The sequence below is a fragment of the Mustela nivalis genome (assembly GCF_964662115.1).
Source record: "Mustela nivalis genome assembly, chromosome: 2".
Lineage (NCBI taxonomy): Eukaryota > Metazoa > Chordata > Mammalia > Carnivora > Mustelidae > Mustela > Mustela nivalis.
Genome location: NC_139021.1, coordinates 157,917,412 through 157,942,800, shown reverse-complemented (window position 1 = coordinate 157,942,800; position 25,389 = coordinate 157,917,412). Strand labels below are relative to the sequence as shown.

Here is a 25,389-nt window from a genome sequence, read left to right as displayed (position 1 = left end):
TCAAAAGTCATAGGACTTTACTTCAATCATAGTCCATTCATTGAGACAGTCAGCAAAACCAATGGAGATTCAAGGAGAGAGGAAATAAATTCCTTTTGGTGGGAGAGTAGCAAGATTCTGGAAGAGCGTTTAGTACGAGAATGATTTTTGCAGTCATCTTTGGAAAATCTGTCTGCCACAGTTTCAGCCTCCCTCTATCATTAAGGAGCCCTTCATTTCCCTGTCTAATTTTCTTTTCACAGTTCTCTTTCACAAAGCTCTTGCCAGATATTGCCTTAAATGTGTATCTACTGGAGGTGTTGCTGGATCACAGATTCCCTGAGATTTGATTTATGGGGTAGCCTTTCCATTGGCTATACAGCCTGGACCCAGTTGCTGTGACCTCCAGGATGAGAATCTCTCTCACCACAGCCCAGGAGGTGCTAAGCATTGGTCTGCTCTGGGGAGATGGGGACTGGGAGACCAGAGAAGAGTCACCATGTTTTGCCAGTTAAAAAGTTGCTTTGGCTGTTCCTGAGGTCCTGTGTGGGTGGGTGGAGGGTCTGGAAATCAGAGTCCAAGGTGCGCACTGGGACACACTGGCCAAGCTTCTTTCCTGGAGTTTCCAAAACCAATTTAGAGAAGGGCCAAGTAAGATTTTAATATGTATATACCTAGAACCCTCATTTAAAAGCTAAAAGTAGAACCTTTGTTTCTACTCTATTTTGAGAAGCTCACAGAAAGTCTAATGATTCCCCTTAGGCCTACAGTGATGGAAAAAGGGCAGATTTTGTAGCAAAATCAATTCATGAAGTAATGGTTAGATAAATCAGTGATGAGACTGTGTTTGAAAAAGAGATAGAATATGGAATTTGAAGTCAGATGGCTTGGGTTGGAGCTCAGGCTTAGCTGTGTAACCTTGGGTTATTCACTTAACCTCTCTAATTTTGTTTCTTCATCTGTAAAATGAGGTTGCTAAGAATACTATGATCTTTCCCTTTTAGGGAGATTAGGAAAGTCACATGAGGCCCTGTTTTGTTAACTGCTATTGGATGCTAGTTCTTATGGCTAATATTATTGTTAATTCAGTTTAGGTTTTTTTAAATTTTTTCTTTTCTTTTTATTTTTATTCCAGTAAAATATATGGAACACTTCACAAGTTTTTGTGTCATCCTTTTGCAGGGCCCATGCTAATCTTTGTATCATTCCAATTTTAATGTATGAACTGCTGAAGTGAGCACTATTATAGTTATTTTTAATAATAATTTGTATGACTAGAGAAGCTTCTGGCTACCTTTATCCTCAACTGGTTCTTTGCTTTTTTCCCTCTTTCCTCTTTCTTTGAACCTTGGGGAATATGGTAGGTGATATTTTTGGCATCTGAAAGGCAGTGACTCAATTGCTAAAAACAGCTGTGGTTTTCAAATTTGGACTGCCACTTACAGAAGAATTCGAGTTTTCTGGGCCGTGGGCAAATTCTGGTATATGAAAATCTATATTATGTATTTGAAAGCCAAAAAGAGACAATGTTTGGACAAGCCACCCTTTTGGATGATCTACACATTTTCTCCCTTCCATTAGCATAGGGATAATCATCTGTACTTTGGGAGATGAATCAGCGGAGAGTTGAGAATCTCACAATGTAAGCAAGAGTCAGATGGGAAAGTAAGAGATGTTGAGGATACAGTGCAGATGGTATAGTGTGGATACCTGGTCTGACTCCAAAACAATGACATAAGAACCAAGAAGAACCATTCTGGCTTAAGTCACTTGGACTCTATGATTTGTGTCTGCATCTCCTAGAGGAATCAGAGGAGGAAATAACACTTTTTGATATTATTTTCAGCAATTCAATAAGCACAGGAAGGAGTTGGTGAAATCCCAGTCATAAGAGAAGTAGTTCCAAAAGTACTGTCTATATGATTGCATTTTGAATACTAAATAAACCAAACAATTGGCTTTCCTAATATTTGAAAAACTCCTTCCTTCCTTCCTTCCTTCTTTCTTCCTTTCTTTCCTTTACTTATCAACTGTTTATAACATTCTTAGTTTTTTTCCAGACCCCTGAGGATAAAATGGTGAGCAAGATTCGCATGGTGGTTGTCCTCCTAGACCTGTGGTCTAGTGGAAAAACACTTAATGAAGCAAGCAATGATAATAAGATATGATGACTCTTGTTACAGGGATGTCTAGGGTGCCCCGTGAGTGCTCACATCCATTCCATGCAAGCCCATGGTGGAAAATATCTACCTCAGTGTGTGAAAGAAGGGAAAACCAAGAAATCTTTCCAGTGGAAGTGAGTGACATTTCGGTGTCTGAAGAACAGACTCCTTGTAATTTATTCAGTTCTGAGCATGCGAACAGAGGACTAGCAGTGTTAAATATATATGGTAGAGAGAATGATTTGTCTGGTTCATGTTATGACCATGATTGTTCTTTTGTTAATATCATTGCTTATGGTTGACTATAATATTTATTAAGATGAACTCTTTTGAGGCCTATTTTTCCAGAATGCATTAGTTACAGGATCAAGGAAGATATGAAGCAAAAGAATATTTAATCTTTTTGAAGTAATTAGTAGATCAAAAAAGAAGCTTTTCTGGTTTGCCCACTTATTTGAGCTTCTTAGGACATGAAAGGGGAAGGGAATAAAAATAGCAGTGATTCTTGAGGATCACAGAATAACTAAAAGCACAACTAAAGGAAAAATGAAGAAAATAATAATGTTAACCTTCTCTTTAAAAAAAAAAAAAAGATTTTATTTATTTATTTGACAGACAGAGATGACAAGTAGGCAGAGAGGCAGGCAGAGAGAGGAGGGAGCAGGCTCCCCGCTAAGCAGAGAACCTGACATGGCGCTCGATCCCAGGACCCTGGGATCATGACCTGCCGAAAGCAGAGGCTTTAACCCACTGAGCCACCCAGGTGCCCCTGTTAACCTTCTCTTAATGAAGAAATAAGAAAATGAAAATGGTACTACTAGGCTAGGAACAGCAATACCACCACAAAAATCAGTTTTTGATTCTTCCATTCACTGAGCAATGCTAAAGGCTCATTTCAGTATGCCAGTGCCTATTTATCAAAATGCCTATCATTTGGCAGGTACTTAATGAATGTTAGCTAATGGGAAATAAGCAGGATGGAGAAAGTAAATGAGCAGAGTAAAATGGTAGAAGTATAAGAAAAGTAAAGTAGTGTCTTCCTCTCATTCACATTTGGATCTGCTGTCTCAGCTGTTCTCATGCAGGAGAAACTAATCTACTGCTAACTGTGTAGTGTAGTGTTGAATAGATAGAAGTATATCTGATCACAGGAACCCAGTTCTAGGGCGCTGCCTGGGACACCAGCAGATGCCTGGGAGAGTAGGAAGCTGGAAGTTTGAGCTTCCCGAGCTTCCCGGTAAATTAGTTTCTTTGACACCACTTGGCTGTGTATCTGCAAATGAGCAGTATGACCCAAGGGATCTTCGACTCTTCTCTTTCATAGAGAAGACACTGATAATAAATACGGGCTTCTAGCTAGAAAGGCATGTTTACCACAAAAGCGCTCTAAAGTTTTAGTTGTTGTCATCTTATGGACTGTATCTCCTTAATTCTTTTTTTAAAAGATGTTATTTATTTATTTGACAGACAGAGATCACAAATAGGCAGAGAGGCAGGCAGATAGAGAGAGGGGGAAGCAGGCTCCCCGCTGAGCAGAGAGCCCTATGCGGGGCTCGATTCCAGGACCATGGGATCATGACCTGAGCCGAAGGCAGAGGCTATAACCCACTGAGCCACCCAGGCACCCCTGTATCTCCTTAATTCATAAACAGAAATAATTATAAAATGTACCATAAACTTATTAACAGCTTGTAGGGGGAGCAGATAGGAGATAGGGTAAACAGCTGGCAAGTTTCTTTTAATATCATGAAAAACATTCTGATTTCAAAACCATTAAAATGTGGAAAATGCATCATTAATTTGCAGAAATATAGTAATATAGGTTACAGTGCCATTTATTGACTGCATCATGTATTTCTAGCTCATTGAAGAAACCAGTCATTCATTCACGGCCACTGGTAGTAAAATCAGAATTCAAGGCCAGGCCCACCTAAGTCCAGAGCTCACACTCTTACCCAATACACTCTTCTGCATCTGCCATACATGTTAGCCATTTATCTTACAGCCCATGTAATACTTATATTCCTAAAGTCCCAGGATTAGGAAGGCTTTTAAAGAATACTGAATGTTCTTGGTGAAAGAAGATCAATTTGACCCCATGATCAGTTCATATAATCTGGAGTGGGTATCCTAGAAGTAAAAATTAAATGAAAGCTATATATTAAGTAATGTCTAATATATTACCCCAATATTAGTGGAAGAGGACAGGGCTTTTCAGGGAGTGATTTGCATTCATTCACTGGACTTCATTCTTATGTCTCATACACACAGGCTTTTGGTCAATGCAGTGAGGTCCCGTTATGTGCAAAGCAGTGACAATGTGGGGGTATGTGCTGCCCATGGACACTCGGAGGAATGGCCCTGGGAACAAATCGTAGTTTAGAGCAAAAAAACCTCTTCAGGTGGAAGAGGCTACTTGTGGTGACCTTCCAATTTTCCACACGGAAGTGGGAGGATTATAGGATTTGTCTATGACTTGTCAGTAAAGAGACTGTCCAGTAAGCCTGGGGGTTGATTCCTCATGGGAAAGAACTGGGAAGAGAAGAAGAGTCATTCTTATGCAAGCAGCTGCTGTCTAGTCTCTCCCTCTGCTAGCACTTATCCTTGAACATAGTCTTTACTTCAGGACTCTGTGAAATCTACCTTATTTTTTGGCGTATGCTAATACTTTCCTTGCCTTCCCTGGAACTTTATCTTTTTTGTGTATGCTCTTATTTTAATTTTACGTTTTGTTGCAATTACATACAGTGGCTTTTCTGTGGTTGGAGATAACAAGAACAGAATGCAATTTTAAATCCTAAAAATGCCATAGAAAGAGAAGCCACAAATTAAAAATTGATCTGCTACCAAAAGAAAATGGGTAAATGTGGCACTCCGGAAAAGGGAGATGATAAAAATAAGTTATACAGAAAAAAATTAATGAAACTGACAGGAAGTACATCAGACAGAAGAAATAAATCAGGAAGAATGTTATGAGATATTGGAATAGCTGAGCTCAGAATAGCCCAGTGTGTCTAACCTAAGAAGGACATACTAAATATGAGGCAGGTTAGTCATTTCTGGGTCTGCTCAAATGAGAAAATTCAAATAGAAAGTAGACAGACCCCTGAACTGTAATTGTGATGGTTTGGTGTTTGCTTTTAAGGTTTTGAGGTTTTTAGTTATCTTCACTGAAACTTGGCCTTTTCATCAGTAAAATATTATATCTCCCACTTATTAACAAATAAATTATTTCATTATCATATTATTTAACAGGTATTTAATAAGCAAAGTAACTGTCAAGCAACATGCCAGGTACTTAGCTATTTCTATAAGGTATCTATAAAGGAAAAAAAAAAAGTGTGACTTTCTCAAGCTGTTTATATTATAGTAGGGAAGACAGATAGACAAAGAGAAAATTACAATTCAGTTTAATAAGGTCAAGGTCAGAGATAGTTTTGAAGAACTCTGGAGTCCAGAGGAGAAATGAGTTAATTTTCTAAAGGTTTGAGGAAAGTTTTACAGAGGAGGTAACATTTGAAATAAGCCAGAAAAAAAAAAAATCAGGTAATATGGATGAATATGGATGAGATGTGGGTAGGGGAAGAGGCAATCAGTAAAAACCTAAAAGAAGGTCATGTAGTTGGAAAATGGTAAGTCCACTCTGTGTGGTGAACCATAGGTCTTGTGGGAAGGGAGGGAAGAAGAGGCAGCTAAGCAGTCATTGTGAAGGGTCTATGATACCAAGTTAAATGAAGCAGCTGGCATGTGTCCCGAGGCCTGGTGGTTCTCATCATCATTCTGTGATGTCTAACATACTCCCATGGACAAATCAGTAAAACAGACTAGGGGTTGTGTGTACTTACTGGCTCCTTAGCTTTTTTTCCCAGTTAGGGAAACATTTCATAATTTCAGTGAATGAAAAGAATGTTATTGTGACATCTTAGAATCCATTCTTTTTATTTTTATTTTAATTTTTTTTAATAATTTCTTTATTCATAAGAAACAGAGAGAGAGGGAGGCAGAGGCAGAGGGATAAGCAGGCTCCCTATGGAGCAGGGAGCCTACTATGGGACTCCATCTCAGGACCCCGGGATCTTGAACTGAGCCAAAGGCAGACACTTAACTGACTGAGCCACCCAGGTGCCCCTATTCTTTTTATTTTTAAGTAAACCATTCCTTAGAAAGCTGTGTTCAGTATTAACATAGCATATATCCCAACTAACAACACAGACTTCTGTGAGCACATGATTGAGTGCTTCTGCCAATAATGGAGAGCCAGTGAAAGTTCTGAAGCTGGGGAGGGACCTTACAAGTTAACAAATGGCAGCATGGGGGATGAACTTGTGGTTGAACAGATTAGAAGTGGCAGACCAAGGGAGAAATGATAAGATCCAGGACTTAGCAAGGGACAGTGAGGAAGGAGGGGTCAAAATGGAATGATCCCTTCCTCTTCTAAGATAGTAGGTATGTTAGAGTAAAAAATATGCAAGAGGAATGGACAGAAAAAAACATTACTGAACTCTCACTTGGACCTCTAGTCAATACAATAAGAAACAAAGAGGCAGAGGTACCACCGAGAAGAGGGCTATGGATAAGTGAGGTTTAAGAAGCTTCCTGAGCTATTTGCCTTCTAACCCGTGATTAGGGGACCAGTTCTGGTTACTCAGAGAGCTACTGCTCTTCCCAATGTCCTGGGGAAGGTTGATTTCCAAGTAGATGAGATGCTGGAATTAATGGGCTCCAGGTTCTTTTGGAGGTTGGGCCTCCTGCCAGGGCTGATTAGCCCAGCTGGCCTGTCCACTATTCCTGTTTTATTGCTTCCTTTCTCATTAAGGAAGGTGTTGGGTTTGGATAACCATAAACAACATGTCTGCTGTTACAGGGCTACCATCTCTTGCACAGCCAATGGCTGAAAACAGGCTCTTGGGTGTCTTTGTTAAAGACTTATGTCACAATTTTGGAGAAACAGGAAAAGGAAGCCCAGGTTTGAAAATGTGCCACATAAATGGTTATTATCGTATGTTTTCTCTTTTACCTTTCCAAAAAAAAAGTGGCAGGGGAAATATAACTACAAAGAAAATATATACATATATATATATCTCAGTATGGTTTTTCCTCATTCTTCTCTCTCACCCCTGCTTTCTCAACACAGCCACATGGAACAGTTCTGATGTCCTCAACTCCTCAGATGGGAGGGAAGAGAGTTGGAGGCTTCCCTTAACATCAGTCTGCCCCCAGCAGGCCCAAGGAGTTGGAGCAGCCACTGGCCACTTGCTGAGCTGTTCTGTGGGTGCCTCACAGTTCCCTTGTCCACTTGAGCCCAAGGGCAGAAGTCTTATAGGACAATAGAACCCTTGAAAGGGAGCCCGCCACCCAGTCCCTCTCTACCCTCATTCCAGTAATCTTAACTCTTGTACTTCTTCCCTGTCCCCAGACAATGTGTTCCTTAAAATGACCTTCTTTAGCACATCATTTCTCACCAGGAACTGTACCCCTGTTCTTTCCAGTCCTCCAATTTTCTCTCTTCCAGCACAGGGAGAATCATATTTACTCAGAAAACCACAGTGTTGAACTATAGCCCTCGCTTTCTTAGAGTTTCACTTTCTAAGGGAATTTTGCAGCTGGTTCCAAGTACTTTTCTGGATTTTTTTCCTCTTCTCTTCTGCCCATGTTGATTTCTTCCCCAGTCCTAACCAGCCCCCAGCCTCAGTACCTCCCCTACCTTTCACCATGATGGTCATCTCTGCTCATTGTAGACAATTCATCAAACCTCTCACTATGTCCCCAATAGCAAATGCTCAGAAAATCCTTGTTGATTTTGTACCAACTAGTCCCAGAGCCTTTAGTTTTAAAACTTTCTAGAAATCTCTCCCCCTGCAGAACATCTCATAAAAGCTGGTTTAAGTTGTACATAAAAATCCTACCTCACTGTGTGTTTTGTTCACATGGCTTCTCTAGCAAAGGACGGGAATTACTCCTGTGCTGAGTGTCAGTAAATGAACTACTCGGTAAATGAACTACTCTGAATGCTAATTATGTTAATGTGAATTATCCATGTGCCTTTTAAATTTTAAGTAGACCTTTCCCTGCTAGTTAGCACATCTGGGTTATTATCTACCTCTACAAACACGTCCAAAAGACATGCAGCCAACTCTTATGTTAGATTGATCCGAACCCAACTCTTTATTTTTTTTTTTTTAATTTATTTGACAGAGATCACAAGTAGGCAGAGAGACAGGCAGAGAGAGAGGGGGATGCGGGCTCCCTGCTGAGCAGAGAGTCCCCCAGAATCCTGGGATCATGACCTGAGTTAAAGGCAGAGGCTTTAAACCCACTGAGCCACCCAGGCTCCCTGAACCCAACTCTTGTGCTTTAGACAGGCAAGTGGTCTAGGTTAACATTCGGTTGACTTTAAGAACTTACCAATAAGCCAGATACCTTTCCAAGTGCTTTATAAATATTCGGTCATTTAAATATCATAACATGCACAGAGATGGGTATTATTACTATTCTCACTTTATAACTAAGGAAATTAAAGCACAGAGAAGTCACACAGTGAGTAAACCATAGAATCAGGATTCAGACACAGGCAATCTGAGTGCAAAGTCCATGCCCCAAACCACTCCTCAATGCTACCTCACCAATACAGCAGTTTATAATTGTTTACTTATGAAGCCCCCTGCAAATCAGAAGAGCATTCAGATGAACTTCTCTTTATACAGTGTCTCTGACCCTGCAGAATCTTATGTACATGGTATTTTATAAATCCAACCATTTCCCAGAACCAATTTCTCATTTAAAAGAGCTAGACTGGGCCCCTAGGTGGCTCAGTTGTTAAGTGTCTGCCTTTGGCCCACATCATAATCCCAGGGTGCTGGAATCAAGCCCTGGGTTGGGCTCCCTGCTCAGCAGGAAGACTGCTTTAATTTAATTTAATTTTATTTTATTTTCTGTTTTCATCATGATAAGTGTAGTCTTTAATCCCATCCCCTATTTCCCCTATCCCCCTCACCTCCTCTCTGGTAACCATTGGTTTGTTCTCTATAGTTAAGAGTCTGTTTCTTAGTTTGTCTCTCTCTCTTTTGCTCCCCTCTCCTCATTCGTTTTGTTTCTTAAATGCCACATATTCCACATTCCCTTACTCACTGTACTCCAGACGGTCTTCTCTTGGTTCTACAAACAACAGTCCTGCTTCCATATCTTGTCCTTTTCCTGAGCTCCTCCTACAGATCCATCAGGGGCGGGTTCCACCTTCAGTCAGGTCTAGGCTTCAGGGGAGTGACCTGAGCACTATCTGAAGTATCCAGTCCTGCCCCTCCTGCCGAGTCACTTTCTCTCAGATTATTCTGTTCCATTTTCTTCCTAGCTCTTTTTATTTCTAAATTTCTTTACTATTTATTGTTAGTCTTTTCCAATGAACTAATAGTAAGCCAAAGAGCAGAGCTTTGTTCTGTTTCACTCATTGCTGTATTTCTGCCCCTAGAGTCTGTTTGGAATACAGCAGGCACCCAATAAGTATTGGTTGAGTGAATGAATAAATGCATTTGATAATGCCTTAATGTGTGGGGATGGAAACCCTTAGCCATCTAGTCTCATTTTTAGGTATTCTCCTTAAGTAATTTCATCTAATTCAGCGGCTTTTTCTACCACTCTCACTATTTACCTTCATCTGGACTCTTTTTTTTTTTTTCTGTTTCTTGTTTTTTTATGAAATTTTAACTTACATAGTCAAAGAAACTCTTGACTGTTGAGGAATAGGAGGTAAGGGGATCAGCTTAACATTTTATATTTAGAAGGAACTTAAGTTTCCTCTACTCCCAGTGCATGGCTTCACATGTTGATAAAGTTCAGAAAATAACAAGCCCCAAATCTCACAACTACTATGTGGCAAAACCTAGAACTTCAGGGTACATTACTGATTCTACAGTAGTATCTGCTTATTAGATTCTACCTCTCCTTTTGCTGATGACACCACAGACACACACAGACACACACCCACACACACAGTCAAATTTTATTAAGATAAAATTCACATACCATGAAATTGTGCATGCCCTTTAAAAGTGTGCAGCCTTGTAGTTTTTAAGGTATGAACAGAATTATGAAACCCTCTATTTAATTTTAGAACATGTTCATTACCCTCCAAAGAAACCCCATATCTATTTGTAGTCATTCCCCACTGCTTTCATTTCCCCTCCCCTTCTCTGGCCCTAGGAAACTACTAATCTAGTTTCTGTCTTTACAGACTTGCCTATTCTGGACATTTCATGTAACAGAACAGAATCATACAACATGGGGCCTTTTGTGTCTGGCTTCTTTCACTTGGCTTAATGACTTCAAGCTTCATCATGCTATAATTTTACCTTTTGGTTTTGCTTAACCCCTTTACTCTAACTGCCTTATTTTAATATCTATCTTTGAGCAAAAATTAAACTCTGGATATCCTGGAAGCCAAAGGCAAAAAAGAAAAAACACAAATGTGTCACTCCACGCAAGTTACCTATAAAGGAATCACACAGTTTCTCACAAGCAGAGGGTTTTGGTAAGCCTACATTTTGAGGGAAACCCTCAGTGCAATTCAGTTTCAGCATATGGCTTTGTCTCTTGATCATTTAAGGTGTTTTCCTTATTTTCTTATTTAAGGTGTTTTCCTTATTTTCTTATTAATACCATCTCCAGTTCCTGTTGGGTTGGGCACTGTGAGCAGTGAGAAGGGAGAGAGAACAACCTTGTGGTATCCTCAATGACTTTTCTCTTTCTGGGGCCAGGGGGAATTTGTAGTTAATTTTTAATAACATTCTAATTTGACCTCCACTTTCAGTTTTCAGGCTCTTTCTTCCATTCTTGATCACAATCCTTACTTCCATCTCAAATTTGTGAAATATTTTCACTGGGGCGCCTGGGTGGCTCAGTGGGTTAAGCCGCTGCCTTCGGCTCAGGTCATGATCTCAGGGTCCTGGGATCGAGTCCCGCATCGGGCTCTCTGCTCAGCGGGGAGCCTGCTTCCCTCTCTCTCTCTCTCTGCCTGCCTCTCTGACTACTTGTGATTTCTGTCAAATAAATAAATAAAATCTTAAAAAGAAAAAAAAAAAAAAAAAAGGACATTTCTCCTGAAAGGGTTGAGCACTTTGCCAACCCTGATTCTAAAATAGGTCTCAGATAATGCAAATATTCAAGTAGATGCAGGGATATCTAGGGAGAGATGAAAAGAGGAGCATGATTGTTTGCTGATATCTGCCTCCATGTTTGGGAAAAGGAAAGTTCTGGCATTTATGCTACATCTCACATTATTTTTTTTTCTTTTTGGGGTTCTGAAGTGCAGAGAATTAAATTAAAATCACACTTCTCAACTACAGCAGACTCTCAGCAGTTCATGCAAAACCTTTTGTTTTAATTTTTGTTTTTGTTTTGATTTTCACCTGGATCTCTAATCTCTGCTCACATTCGCCTTCCTCTTAAGCTTGCTTTCCTTCGGTGTTAGGTACATGTCCATTAGAGACATGTATCTTACATGTATCTTTAGAAACTATTTAGTGTTAGTGGAGGTGAATGAGTAATTACCTAAGTAATATTGTGACATAAATCTCATTCTGTTGCTATTTTTTTTAACTCACCACTAAATCTTTAAAGCTAATTCATGTTACTGCATTTACATTGATTCTATTGCTCCCAGCTGCTGCATAATGTTTTATGGTATGCATCCACCACCTTTTCCTTTTCCATTCCTCTAGCAACACAAACTTGTATGGAACAATGACATGGTGAACATCCTCATGCTTGTCTCTTTAGAAACCTGAGGAAGAATTCTTTTGGTTTGTATGCCTAAGAGAAAAATTGTTGGGCCATAGGATCTAAATACGCTGTTGTCTTTATCCAGCTCCCCTTGTGCATAACTAACATCCTCTCAGTTTTCTACGTCCTGTACTAACTATTGCTGCAGGGACCAGAGCTTGGCAGGTGCACAGGCTGTGACTAGCTTGGCACCCATGGGATGCGGTACAACCTCACTTCTTATTTCCTGCTCTGGGACTTCACGAAGGCAGAGATGCAGAACTCAGGGAACCTACTCAATGCCTACATAGTTTAGGGGTGTAATGGAAAGGAGCCGAAGCTAACAGTCCCAAGACTACTCTTGACCCTTTGGATTTTAAGAGCCAAGGGATAAGTATGCTTCTCTTTGAATTCCCCTGGAAGTTCCAAGACATAGTTCATAAGACTCTTACCAAGTTCATTATGGGGTTGAGTTTAAGTTGCCAACAGTGGTTGCCAAACTGAAAACACATCCTGGTACTGGTTTTACCTTTTCTCTTATTTAGTCCTCCAGTTCCTCATTCCTGCTCCCTGTTATTATTTCCCAAATTGACTATCTATAGATAAGTTTTTGTCTCAGGCCCTGCTTCCAGGGGCTTCCCAGAGTACAACATTACCCCTAAGTACTGCCAGACTGCTGTCTGAGGCATCTGGTTCTTAATCTGGATAGTCTGGCCAGCCTCCAACTTGGGGACCAGAGGCTGGGCCATTTCAAAACTTCGGAGGCTCACCTCTTAACGAGAGGCTTTGCCTCTGCTTGATAAGTTGCTGAGGTGGAATCTCTCACCTGAGGATCAGTGATCTTTTTAAATACTTAGTGCAGTTACTTTCAAAATGTGGTTGTAATATATATACATGCCCTGGTGATTATAAAATATTTCTCCCAAACACTGACCTCTGCCCTCATGATTTATGATATCTGAGGTATGGACAGGAGACTCATCCTGGGATCTGCCATAACAGTATTAAGAAAATTTTCTTCTCGATACTTGTCAATATGGAAACATCACATAATTTATACTCTCCAGTGAAGGGTGTCAGGTTACGTCCTGGAAAATGCAGTTGTTTTAACAGTCATATTTTCACTTGGGTTTACTTAGGGAAAAATAATCATTTCTGAGTGGACATATGTCAGTGTTAATGCTTGTGTGTGTGTTGGGTGTGTGTGTTGGATGTGCACGCGCACATGCTCATACGCATACCAGCTCACCGTATGGGGTGAGTCATCATGGAAAAAACACAGATCATGACCACCTGGGAGCGGGCTATCGGCAGAACTCCCTCAAGGGAATGTGTCTCCCTTCTCACTTGCAAACAACTTTTAAAAATCTCCTCTCCCCTTCTGCTTTTGTTGTGTGAACAGGTGGTTAACACATACACCCCAGGAAAGAAGATTTGGCTTGAAGGTGTGGTGACCACCTCGGCTGGAGGCGCAAACAACCTATCAGATTCCTATGCTGCGGGATTCTTGTGAGTAACATGTGCAGTTTCACTCCCAGGGCCTTTGAGGAGAGAAGGGCAGTGAAGTGGTACCGCTCACTGTTCTGTCCACTGGAGGGGGGAGGTTCTTTTCCCACTGAAAGTTCTTTATCTGCTCCTTTTTGAATTGGTGTAACCCATTCCACAAACACTGATGAGTCACTTCTCTAGACACCAAGATGTCAGGTACAGGCATCAGAGCAAAGATAGTAGTAGTAATAGTAGTAGGAGTGACCATATAGGCATAAGACATTTATTTAATGTCTATAGTTCAAAGACAATGTAGACAACATACAATTTCTCCTCTAATTTTCACCATATTCTTAGGAGATAGGTAAGAGTAAGATTGGAGGAACAGAGACAGGAGATAAGAAAAGATGTAGGAGATCAGTGCTGTATTAATAATAATTTTAACTCTATGTGTCACATGCTTTCTGAAGTGCTCTCTCTAATAACTGACAACCAGTGTAGTACTATTTTACAGATAGTACTATTTTACAACTACCCAATAGATAGATATGAGAGCTTGGGCTTAAGCCCAGAGAGTCTGCTTCAGAGTCTAGCCTCTTTGCCACTACCTTAGACCATCTTTCTTTCTGCCTCGCATGGTCTGTCCACAAAAGGAAGTGGTAGACAGGCAAAGGAATCAGGAATTTCTCTTGACAGGGAAGATCAGGAAGGGTTTCATGGAGGAAGTAGCATTTGAGGGGGACATAGAAAGATTATTCTAATTTCTATGTGTGGAGAATGGTGATGATGATGGAGGGGAGAATTCGAGGCAGAAGGAACATTATGGGCAATGGCACAGGGGGTGGAAAACGAGTCATGTGATGAAAGCCTCAGGAGCTACAGGAATGTAGCGAGGACTGCAACGAGGGGCAGCAGGGTGGTTCTCCACCAATTGTGGAAGGCTGTTGAATGCCAGGCAGAGGAAGTAAGGCCTTATTCTACACTCAGTGGCAAGCCACTGAAGACTTTGGAGGAAGAGAGAGACAGCATCTGACCTGTGTTCCTCTAGTCCCATGGCCCTGGTTTTTTGTCTGCGGCAAGGTCCGCCTAAGAGCTGAGCTCTGTCCTCAGCTTTGTGTTTCTTTTCTTTTCTTTTTTTTTTTTTAATTTATAATTTTTTATTTTTTATAAACATATATTTTTATCCCCAGGGGTACAGGCCTGTGAATCACCAGGTTTACACACTTCACAGCACTCACCAAAGCACATAACCTCCCCAATGTCTATAATCCCACCCCCCTCTCCCAAACCCCCTCCCCCCAGCAACCCTCAGTTTGTTTTGTGAGATTAAGAGTCACTTATGGTTTGTCTCCCTCCCAATCCCAGATTCTTTCATTTATTCTTCTCGTACCCACTTAAGCCCCCATGTTGCATCACCACTTCCTCATATCAGGGAGATCATATGATAGTTGTCTTTCTCTGCTTGACTTATTGTGTTTCTTTTCTAACAGCTGTTCCTAATTAAACACATGTAGTTTCCCTCCATTAAGGCAGTTTCTTAAATACATTTGTAAAGAACAAATCAGGGCAGTCAGGCAGATTGTCTTTGCAGATGGAATCCTGATACATGCAGATGAAGATAATGGGTTAAAAGAATATATGATGATACTCTGGGTCTTCCGTGCCTGTGTTCTTGGTACCTAGCACTGAGGGGCACCGAGCAGTTGTGCGGTAAGCATGGTTCCAGTGAATGAAATGGATGAATCAGCATTTGATACACTGTTTCTGAGAGTCTTCTTTCAAAAATACACTCCCTGCTAGGTTTCACTGTGAGCCATGGAGTTTGGCAAGAAGCCAGTGGCAGTTAGGACCATAGGGACCTCTTAGAACCAGCAGAGGAATGGCTTTTGCTCAGCCGTCATAGACAGAACCTGCTGCTGGGCCAGCAAGCAGCCCAGCTGGCCTCAGTGTTTTCATGAACATTCTTCCCTTCAGGGAATGAAGTGAAATGGGAAATAATATAGCCCTTCATGGAGGGAGCTGGAGAGAGACCTGCCTTTTCATGAGCACCAGCCAGATCTCCATAGTTCTCTGAGGTCACTTTGCAAACCCAGATTAACACAGTTGTTCAGGATTAGGTTGTAGTTCAAGTAACCAATGTGTGGTGGACATAGATCAGCTAAAAACTAGCTTACTTGGCTCCTGGTCTTCTGTCTTATCTCTTTATCACCCATTTGCTCTCCCCTCTGCTGGCAGCACCCAGCAAAGTGTCCTTTGAGTCTAGTTCTCCCAGGAGCATAAATAGCTTCCTGGGTGGTGGGGGTGGGGGGGAATAAAGCATTCTAAGAAGCTCCCAAAAGCCTAGCAATATTCCTTGGGAAGAAGGCATCTTTCAGGTGTTTTTCAATATATGGCATAATGATGAGCTTACAAGGACACTTGCACACTTATGCAAAGATCAGAACTATTTGATTCTAGCCAGGGCTTTGAGACCTTGTGATGTACTACAGACATAACCTCGGCATACTGCTGTGTCTCCAGCACCTGGTAGTATCTGCCACCCAGTCAATAGTCAATCTGTTTTTGTGGAATGGAAACTGCTGGCTACAGTAGCATTCTTGGTGGGATGTACCAGGCATCTTGCCACTTTTCACTACTTTTCACTGAAAGAGAGACTTGGAACACCATTTATCTTCCCTCTCCGAGGGCTTATTATTCACAAGAGGAAGAGGATGATAATTTCCTCTAACCATTCCATTCTGAAAAGCACAGGGAAACAGGGGGTCTGGTCATAGTCATTTTGAATGCTTCAGACCCTGGATATGTATATAGGATGTGAGTTTGGAAGGGAGGTTGCATAGTCTTCCCTCTCACATTAGAATTCCTTCAAAACCTCACTGTATAGCAAAAACACCACCCCCCAGATTTACCAGTTAGCATTTATTTGTTGAATATATTCTTTGCAGATCACTGTTACAAGGTCTATCAAGGTCACAAGTAGGAATTTGGTACCATTCCTATAAATGAGTGCAAGTATTTACATACCCAGTGCTTTATAAATGACTCACATAGTCACACAAACATTTTTGTGTCTATCCTCAATGCTGAGAACAAGGCCTGGCATTTACAGCTGATTAATTCATGTTGAATGAGTAATGAATGACTGAGCAAAAGGGATATTTTAAATACCAAAATACAGTCCTGTATGGATATCCAGCTGCTGCTCGATGTGATTATATATTTACTCATCATTTTGTTTCTTCGTTCAGCAAGCATAGGGATAGAAGGGTGAATGAGACATACTCGTTTTTATGAGTTAGTACTTGTTAGATATAGACCCTGTCGTATCTGTGCTGCATTGCTGGAGAGAGCACTGATTTAGTGCATTAGCCCAGAATTTACTTTGTAATTCTACCCCAGGATGTTTAATACTGTGTCTCAGTATTAGTATATATTAATTAGTTAGTTATATAATTAATTAGTTATATATTTAGTATAACTAAATCTGTTATCTTGATATCACAGGGTTAGTAAATTAATAAAAATAATAAAGACAAGTAGCTTAGGTATGTGATATTCTAAAAGTAATTTTATATCCTAGTCTGAACAACAACAACAACAAAAGTTCTGTTGTATTATTGTCAGATTTTCTTTTTTATTTATTTATTTATTTATTTATTTATTTATTTGACAGAGAGAGATCACAAGCAGGCAGAGAGGCAGGCAGAGAGAGAGGAGGAAGCAGGCTCCCAGCTGAGCAGAGAGCCCGATGCGGGGCTCGATCCCAGGACCCTGGGATCATGACCTGAGCCGAAGGCAGCGGCTTAACCCACTGAGCCACCCAGGCGCCCCTCAGATTTTCTTTTTGACTTAAAACTTCTGTTTTTGCATTTTGCTTTATTTTATTTTGTTTTTATAATTCTAATTATCAATAGATGTTAGTTTTTATGAGAAAAAAATAAAATTGTCAATGGGAAAAAGATTTTAAAATGTTAATGTCCATTCACAGTATAAAAATTAGCAATGTTCTTTATTCAAATAAAGAAAAAGTTTAACTCTACAAGTCACTGATTTGGAGTTCCATCTGGTTTCAAATTTGAGATACCATAGTTATGCAAATTTGCCCCTAGTGTGCTAAATGGTGATTCTCAGTGTTCCTTGAATCTAATTTTATCCACATCAATTTCAACTTAACAAAGAGTATGAAGCACCTACAGTGTGCTAGGAACTGAGATAGATATTTTGGGTACAAAGCTAAAACATGTCTGTTCTCAGTGAGCTCCTAAGCAACTGGGGGAAGATGTAAGGAAGTAATTATCATGGGCTGACAGAAGGTATAAACAAGAGTTCTGTCAGGTACAGAGGAGGAAAGTACTACTGGTTGCCGGGACAGCAGAGTTTGGAAGGAAATGACACTTCACTTGGAGATGAACAGATAGGAAGAAATTTGCCAGATGAGGTGAACAGGTTAGAGGAGGAGAGAAAGAGAATTCTAAGCAGAAGTTAAGATACGTGAGAAGACTCAGGTCAGTATGTGAAAGCATGGTGAGTTTGGGCAGCCTAGAGTAGTTATATGCGGCTAAGAACCAGGGAATGGAGTTGAGGGTGAGAGAAGAGGGAGAAAGAGATACAAATGAAGGCTCACATGTGTGCTCAGGAAAGATGGTGAAACACCTTATCTTTTATACCATAAGACTGAAGCTCTCAGTCACATTTATTATATATATATTATTACAATTAGAAATTTCCCCTAGCAATTCATTTTATTCCCTTGAACCTCTGTTTCTTTTCCTATAAAATGAAGAGGTTAGATTTGATAATCCCTAAAATGTCTTCCAGCTGTGTATTCAGTGCTTACAATAATCTTCTCCTGTAAAATACTAGGTAAATTTCGTAGTGGGGGTTGGTGTATGTGTGTATGTATGTTAGCCAATCCCTACAGAGCTTGTTAATGCAACTTTTAAGATGTATTGATGCAGCATTTTTTTTTCATGCTTTTTTAGATGGTTGAACACTTTAGGAATGCTGGCCAATCAGGGCATTGATGTTGTGATACGACACTCATTTTTTGACCATGGATATAATCACCTGGTGGACCAGAATTTCAACCCATTACCAGTAAGTGTGAGATAAAGATCCCCAACTCCTCTTCCATGTCTTTCAGGTATTTTGACCATACCTTGTTCCATACTGGGAGAATTTTTCTCCTCTCTCTGTAACCAGGTAATTTCATAAATTGGATAGAAATATTCATGTCTTTGCTCTCTTGACCCATTTCACAGACTTATGGCTTCACTACACTCACTCACATGCACATATATATATATACACAATCATATATACAAATGCATGTTTGCATATACATATATCCATGTATGTATTTATTTATTACTATTATTTTAACAAACCTTGTACAGTTGAGATTCCACATCTACTTGTGGCCTGTTTGAACTCTGCTTGAGAGTGAATTTTTCCAGATTGTTTTCTTTTAATGCTAATAGAAGACATTAGTTAACGTCAGACGCTACATGTTGAAAGCAGATGGGAGCATCTTGGCCGAGATCAGATGCAGTAGGAACCCATCTCTTAGGGAGTGGCTGAATTGCACTTGCAGTTAGGTGCTGATCCCTATGTGACAATGAGGGGATTTTCCCAGGACACCAACTTCCTAGGAAAGAGAAGGAAAGGGAAGGCTGAAGAAGACTGGCAAGAGCAGAGATCTTGGTTTGTTGGGTGACTCTACTGGCCAATCAGAGAGATCCCACTAAGTTCCGAGAAGATGCGCTCGTCAGAAATATTACATGGGTTACCTTTTTCAAAGACATCATGGTCACAGAGAAAAGTCACACTCCTCTCATTAGCTCATAGACTGTCAGAGCTGGGAATCCCCTTTGAGGAGATCCAGTTGCACCTCCTATAACAGAGGAACTGATAGTCTGAGTAGAGGGGAGAGGAAGATACTGGACCCGCTCTAGAACCCGCTTCCCTGTGCCCTAGTCCAGTACTCTTCCTACAGATTTATTCCTGCCCCTGGATCCACAGTAAGCAAACTCAACTGAGGCCAGTGAGTGTTCCTGCCGTTTGCTTCCCTCTGCCTATTTTGGCCCTGCATTCCCCTCATTTTCACCCCTGCCTGAGACAAGAGGCTTCCAAGCCCAGAACAGAGAACAGTTTCGCGCCCAGTGGTAGCATTTCCATGTTTCAAAAGAATCACTATAGATTAGAGGATGAAGTAATTATTCTATCACTGGTCATATGTGACTCCAGGTAAGTCACAAATATTAGAACTGACTGGCACAGTTGCTTTTAGTCACAGGGCCCGGCTACCTCAAGTGTGTGTGTTGGGGAGCGGGGTGGAGGGGCTCTGTGGTGGCTAATATATGGTTGGGAGGGAACTTTCAGGTTGTAACCATATGGTTTTTTGTTTGTTGATCTGAGCTTATAAACCCGTGGAGATAAAACAAAATAATAATTAGTAAAGTCTCGTGCCTAGCAGAGTTGCGCAGTGGAAGCGTGCTGGGCCCATAATTAGTAAAGTCTCTATGAAGAGTCAGCATTAAACAAATATAGTGCTACACAAAAATAAATACTGACCATTAGGCACTGAGGAGGAGACTAGTAATAAAAAAATGAATAAACAGATAGTAGAGTACTATAAAAAGGAGTCAGTGAGGGCTGCTTTGGAGTGAGTATATAGGACGAATTCTCTGAAAAGGTGACATTTAAGCCACGAGCCCAGTGACAAGAAGGAACCAGCCATGCAGAATTTTCAGGCAGGGGAAGTGGCTAACACAAAGTTCCAAAGCAAGAATGGACTTTTCATGTTTGAGGAGATGCAAGGATGCTGAGTGATGGGGGCCTGGCAGAGAAGGGGGAGACTGGTTGGACATGAGGCCACAAGGGGTCAGATCCCATAAGGTTTTGTAAGCTAACAGGAATTTGACTTTATTGTATGTAGTATGAAAAGCCACTGGAGGGTTTTAAGCAGGGAAATAATATGATCTAGCTTTTATTTTTAAAATATCACCCTAGTACAATTCATGCATCAACTATTAGTTATCATTATTTTAATAATGTGGGTGATACTTAATAATTTCCAGACCACTTTCATACATGGTACCTCAATAAAGCTCCATCCATTCTGTCCTCCCTTTTCTCTGTCCTTCCTTCTTGCCTCATTCCCTCCCTCACTCAAATCTCATTTGCTCCTCTTGATCTTATACAACTTGCTGATCATTATTCCTAGCAGTGGGCCTCTTTGATGAACCAAAAAGACAAGATCCCTGAACTCTTGGAGCTTATAAGCTAGCAGCACAGTGAGCAATGGAAAATAAATAAACATATAAACAAGATAATTGCACTTTGTTATAATTGCTATGAAGAGAGGCTGGTGAGAGAAACTATTTATACTTACTTTGCTGAAGAGAAACTAGGGTTCTATGAAGATATTAAGTGGCTTATCCAAGGTCCTACAAGTATTGGGAACTGGGACTCTCAGAGTTTTGCAGTTCTAAATTTCATTTTCATTTCTCTTCCTTGTTGTACTCTTTGGTGTCTGTTCTGTGTTCTGAGGCCAGTATTAGCCTTAGTTGGTTCTGAAAATGGAAACAGGCATGTTTAGGAAAGGGAGAGAAGAAAGTCCTAGGCTAGAAAAAGATGGTCTTTGGGTGACTAGACAGGCTGGATTTCCAGAGATGGACAAACCTGTGTTCCATGTCAACTCTGTGTGCCTTTGCTGGCCATGTGTTGGTTAAAAATGTAAGTCCTCATGGCTTTGTTCTCCTCAAATGAGAGTTGCTGTGGGTAACTTCCTTTCAAAGCATGGCACAAGAGACTTCAGTTATAGGTGGTGGCTGCAGAGCTCACTCAGGTCCATGCAATGCTAAAACAAGTCCCACTGATTCAGCACAAAGGCTCCAGTAAGCTGGGCAGCTGTATTTCTGGAAACACCAAATTGTAGTAAAGAAGCTGAACATAAAAGCACATAAGGTAGCAGACTTTCTTTTTATCTTTCTTTGCACTAATAAATTCTGCACCTTATAAGTAGAGCACTTGACAGCTGGGAGAGTGTGTCCTAAGTCTCCCCCAGAAAGAATGTAGGAGGCTAGGCCAGGGCACCGGCTGAACAGACTTTGCCAGCAGGCCCTTGGAATGGGTAATGGAGGCAGACCTGGGAGTTGTACTGGCACCACCTCAGAGGGTTGTAGTTCATAACCAAACGTTGCCAATAAAAACCTGTGGATTTTACATGGTGATGAAATCTCCAAGAGAGTTTGTAAAGAGCTTAGGGGATCGGTGAGTTGTGCTTTGATTGTCTCCCAGAAAAATCAGTAATTTCTATTCCAGTTTCTTTAAACTCAGCTCAGTATTTAAGGAATGGATCTTATTAGCAAACTGTTTTGTTTTTGTTTTTGTCACTTCTCTTTGATAAACTTAGAAAAAGTGAGGATATGGCCTAATGGCTCCCCAGTGCTTATCCCAGAGGACCCCTTCACCTGCCCAGTCGACTTTGATCCCAACTTGTGGGATTCTAGCAGCTCTGGCAAAGTCATTCCAATAGCACCCTTTTAGTCTAAGGTAAGAGGGAAGATGAGGGTGGCCCTTTAAAAAAGAAACTTGTCTTCAGAAAAGATCATTTCCAACTACATCCCAGGTTCTTTATGGTTGTTCTTCTAGAAAAGTGCCAACACTCCTACTGTTGGAGAGTTTCCCTCTCCTGGGAAGAGGAGAACATTTAGTTCAGCAGTGCTTCATCATCGACTCCCACCCCTTGCCCCTGACCCTCCTGCCACTGGGAAAGAGGGAATGTGTGAGTCTCCACAGCCAGTCAGCCAGTCAGGGGCTCCCTCGGGAGTAAGTGATGTTTGTGCAGAAGAGATCTGCACATTTGGTGGACATAGTCCAGACCCCACCAGCCGTGGGCATTTCTCCTAAGAGAGGGTTTTGGAATTTAGCTTTCTGCTTTTTTTAAAAGCTTGATTTACCGTGCTTGCAGGGAAAGGAATGGTGAATTACTAGTCAACATCTTTTTAACTCCCACGCCAGCCAAGCAAATATAATTCAATTCAAAAGACATTGACACTTCAAATGTGTCTGGCTCTGTGCTAGGTATTCTGGGGACACACAGATAAATAAGCTGTGGTTCCCTCATCTGCAGAGCTAACAGTCTAGCATGTGTTTCTGTTTGGGGGATTACAGTTTAGTTCTCTATTTAGAATAAAACAGAAGGCTAGTTCACACTGGACTGCATTTTCTATACTGGGTATCGTGGTGGCGAGATTTATATTTGATGTCACCTTCGTTTTTGCCAACTGCCACTGCTGAATAATAATAAACATTCAGTTCAGCCAAATGCACATTTATTGAGCACTTACTATGTACATTGTTGTGGAGTACAGTCAGTGGTCATGGACTGGTGTACTACCCGATAGTTTATGGTGGGATCAAAACAATGGCTGTGGTTCCCACAGCAACATGCTCTTGCCAAGCCATCACTGTTCAGATGTCATGTGACTGCTGGAAGGAAACGGAATCTTAATGGTGCCTGCCTAACTCTGCTGGTTAGCCTTTCCCAGGAATGAGCTCCCAAATGCTTAGAAATGTTAGACATCACTCTTATGCACCACACAGCTGCGATGCAGACACAGGATCAGCTTAAATCTGTCCCTTTCTTGAGGAAGAATGTCCAGTTACAAACCCTTGTTCCATTGATGTTTGGTTAATGCACAATTTCTTTTTGTAAGAACAATACCGCTTATGCAGGAGGCCTCATGGGGAGCAGCAGGAGCCTGGGACTAGAACAAGATTCAGGGCTGCTATTCCTGACTCTGCCATTAATATGTGTCTTTGATACAAGATAGGTATTTTTGCTTTCCTTTTTCTCATCACTTAAATGCAATAAAAACATCTTTTCTATCTGCCTCCAAAAGATACTGTTACAATCCTTAAGAAAATTAGGGAGGACAATAGGATTCCAATTTCATATATATTCATACACAGAGAAAATTACTGGAATCTCTTCATACATCTAAATGATAAAGGTGGTTTTCTTTGGGCAGTGGAATTACAGTTTTAATTTTCTTCTTTGTGGATTTTTTTTTTACATATGTAAAGTTTCTGCAGTCAGCATTACTTGTTTTTTATCTGAAAAAAAAAAGTTGTTTTTAAAAGAAAAATAGACTGTTTTGAAAAAATCAAGTGCTTTAAATAGTTAAGCAAATATTATCCCAGCCTACTTCATTTATCATTCATGATTCATTCATTCAGAAACACTTCTTATACTTATTCTGTATGTTAGATACTGTGTTTCGCCCTGGGGACACAGTCCCTGCCCTGAAGGGGCTTACAATGTTGATGGGAGACAGAGGAATCAGCAGGGACTGAGGCAGAAGTGCCTTAGCAGGACAGAGGAGCAACAGAAGCCAGCCTGTGTGGAGGGCAGGTATGCAACATTGAGGAAGGCTTTTTGGAGGAGACAGTGCCTGAGCTGGATCTTGAAGAAGGACAAGTTAGCCACAGGAAGAAGAACTTGGGGTCTGGGGAGGATCTTCTGAACAAAGGCAACAGTACACGCAAAGGGACAGGGGCATTCATTTTCCAGAGAGTCACAGTGGATGGATCATGAAAAATTTCTTAGGAAAGCTTTCCCCATTGCTGTCCGGTGGCCACACAGGGTGTGTGAAAATTAAAGAATTCAAAGCTGTTCATCTGGAGGTGGTGAGGCGGGGGAGGTACAAAGCCTAGCCAAACCAGCCTGTGACCTGTTTCTTGGTGTAGCTTCCTTTCTTTTTCTTTTTGTTCCCGTGGGAGCCATCAGGAAGATGAAAGAAGCAGAGCGTACCTGTTTCGGGGTAGTTGTGGTGTGAAACCCAATCCTCTCATTAGAGGCCCTGACAAAGACTTCTCCATGAGCAGCCTTTCTTTGTGGGGCCCTGTGGCTGCTGAGGGAAGGCCATCCACGCTGCACGATCAATCACTAGGACCCAGGCTGGCTCATGTCAGTGGCCCTAGCTCCTGGGCTGCGTGCCCAGTGGACATGACTTGCTTCTTTCCTCTTCTGTGCCTCTAAACCCTGGCTTCCCAGCTCAGAGCTTGTGCCTGCACCAGCAGACCAGGCAGGCAGCTCTTTTGTCTCTAATGCTTTAAATAGAAGTCCCTTTGATTTTTAACTATAGGTCCTCATCCTTTGCTTATTTATCAACCTGAGTGGTGCTCATGCGACATCAGTAGCATACCTCAGCCCTTATAAGGGCTCACCCCTTTGGGGGCTGCCTAAGGGAGGGGAAGGAGCTCTGCCGCTCAAGTGGGAAGAAGCAGGCACTGAGTGCAAACCTGCAGTGCTCCTGTTGCTGGAGTCTTCATTTCCTGCTTGGAAAAGGGGGTTGCTGACTATGCTGGGGTTCAGGGTGGGGAGTGCTTAAAGGGAGTGCTTAAAACTATTGGCTTTGGAATCACACTGACCTGCATTTCAAACCCAGCTCTCCCGTTTGCTGGCTTTCTAAACCTCAGTAAATATCAAATTCCCCTCATAAAATGAAGGCAGCAATAGTGTCTAGCTCACAGTGTTGTTGGAAAGGATTGAACAAGCCAATGCCTGTGTATCTTTTACCACATAGTAAATGCTCAATAAATATTAGCTGCCATTACACTTTGTAAGTGTAAAATGTGGTAAGTCTCAGTAATAATTATCATTAATAATGAGAACTTAACTGTGGGGAAAAATACATTTGAATATTTGTATAGATAATCTGGAAATCAACTCAGGTAGTGGTAACTAAAGTGTAAAGGGTAGATATTTTTTGCAAAAATGAAATTACTAGAAAATTAGAAGAAAAACGAAGGAAAAAGGAAAGCTGTGATTCTTGCCCTTGAGAGGAACTGACTGCAAATGGTTAAAGCCAAACTAAAAATTACAATTTATTTTCCTCCTGAGAAGATGCTGCCACCTTTCCCAGTGAAGGCAATTAAGGCAATAACCACACGGCAATACCAGCTCTAACACCTTCATCTGGTATTTATAAATGGCCCA

At 41.1% G+C, this 25,389-nt stretch overlaps 1 protein-coding gene and 1 long non-coding RNA gene across 4 annotated transcripts in view; one reads left to right on the top strand and one right to left on the bottom strand.

Moving 5' to 3' along the window:
• Positions 1 to 25,389, top strand: part of HPSE2 (heparanase 2 (inactive)) — a 713,430-nt gene that overhangs the window by 545,395 nt on the left and 142,646 nt on the right. For both annotated transcript variants that reach the window (XM_082722259.1, XM_082722258.1), the window contains 2 exons: positions 13,297 to 13,403; positions 18,365 to 18,479. In XM_082722259.1, the coding sequence (XP_082578385.1) occupies positions 13,297 to 13,403; positions 18,365 to 18,479 (222 nt within the window). The remainder of the gene's footprint in view (positions 1 to 13,296; positions 13,404 to 18,364; positions 18,480 to 25,389) is intronic.
• The window catches only part of LOC309860311, a 28,130-nt gene continuing 21,473 nt past the window's right edge, over positions 18,733 to 25,389 (bottom strand). For both annotated transcript variants that reach the window (XR_014309306.1, XR_014309307.1), the window contains 3 exons: positions 21,066 to 21,301; positions 20,776 to 20,956; positions 18,733 to 19,029 (listed from right to left, as the gene is read on the bottom strand). This is a non-coding gene — a long non-coding RNA (uncharacterized lncRNA). The remainder of the gene's footprint in view (positions 19,030 to 20,775; positions 20,957 to 21,065; positions 21,302 to 25,389) is intronic.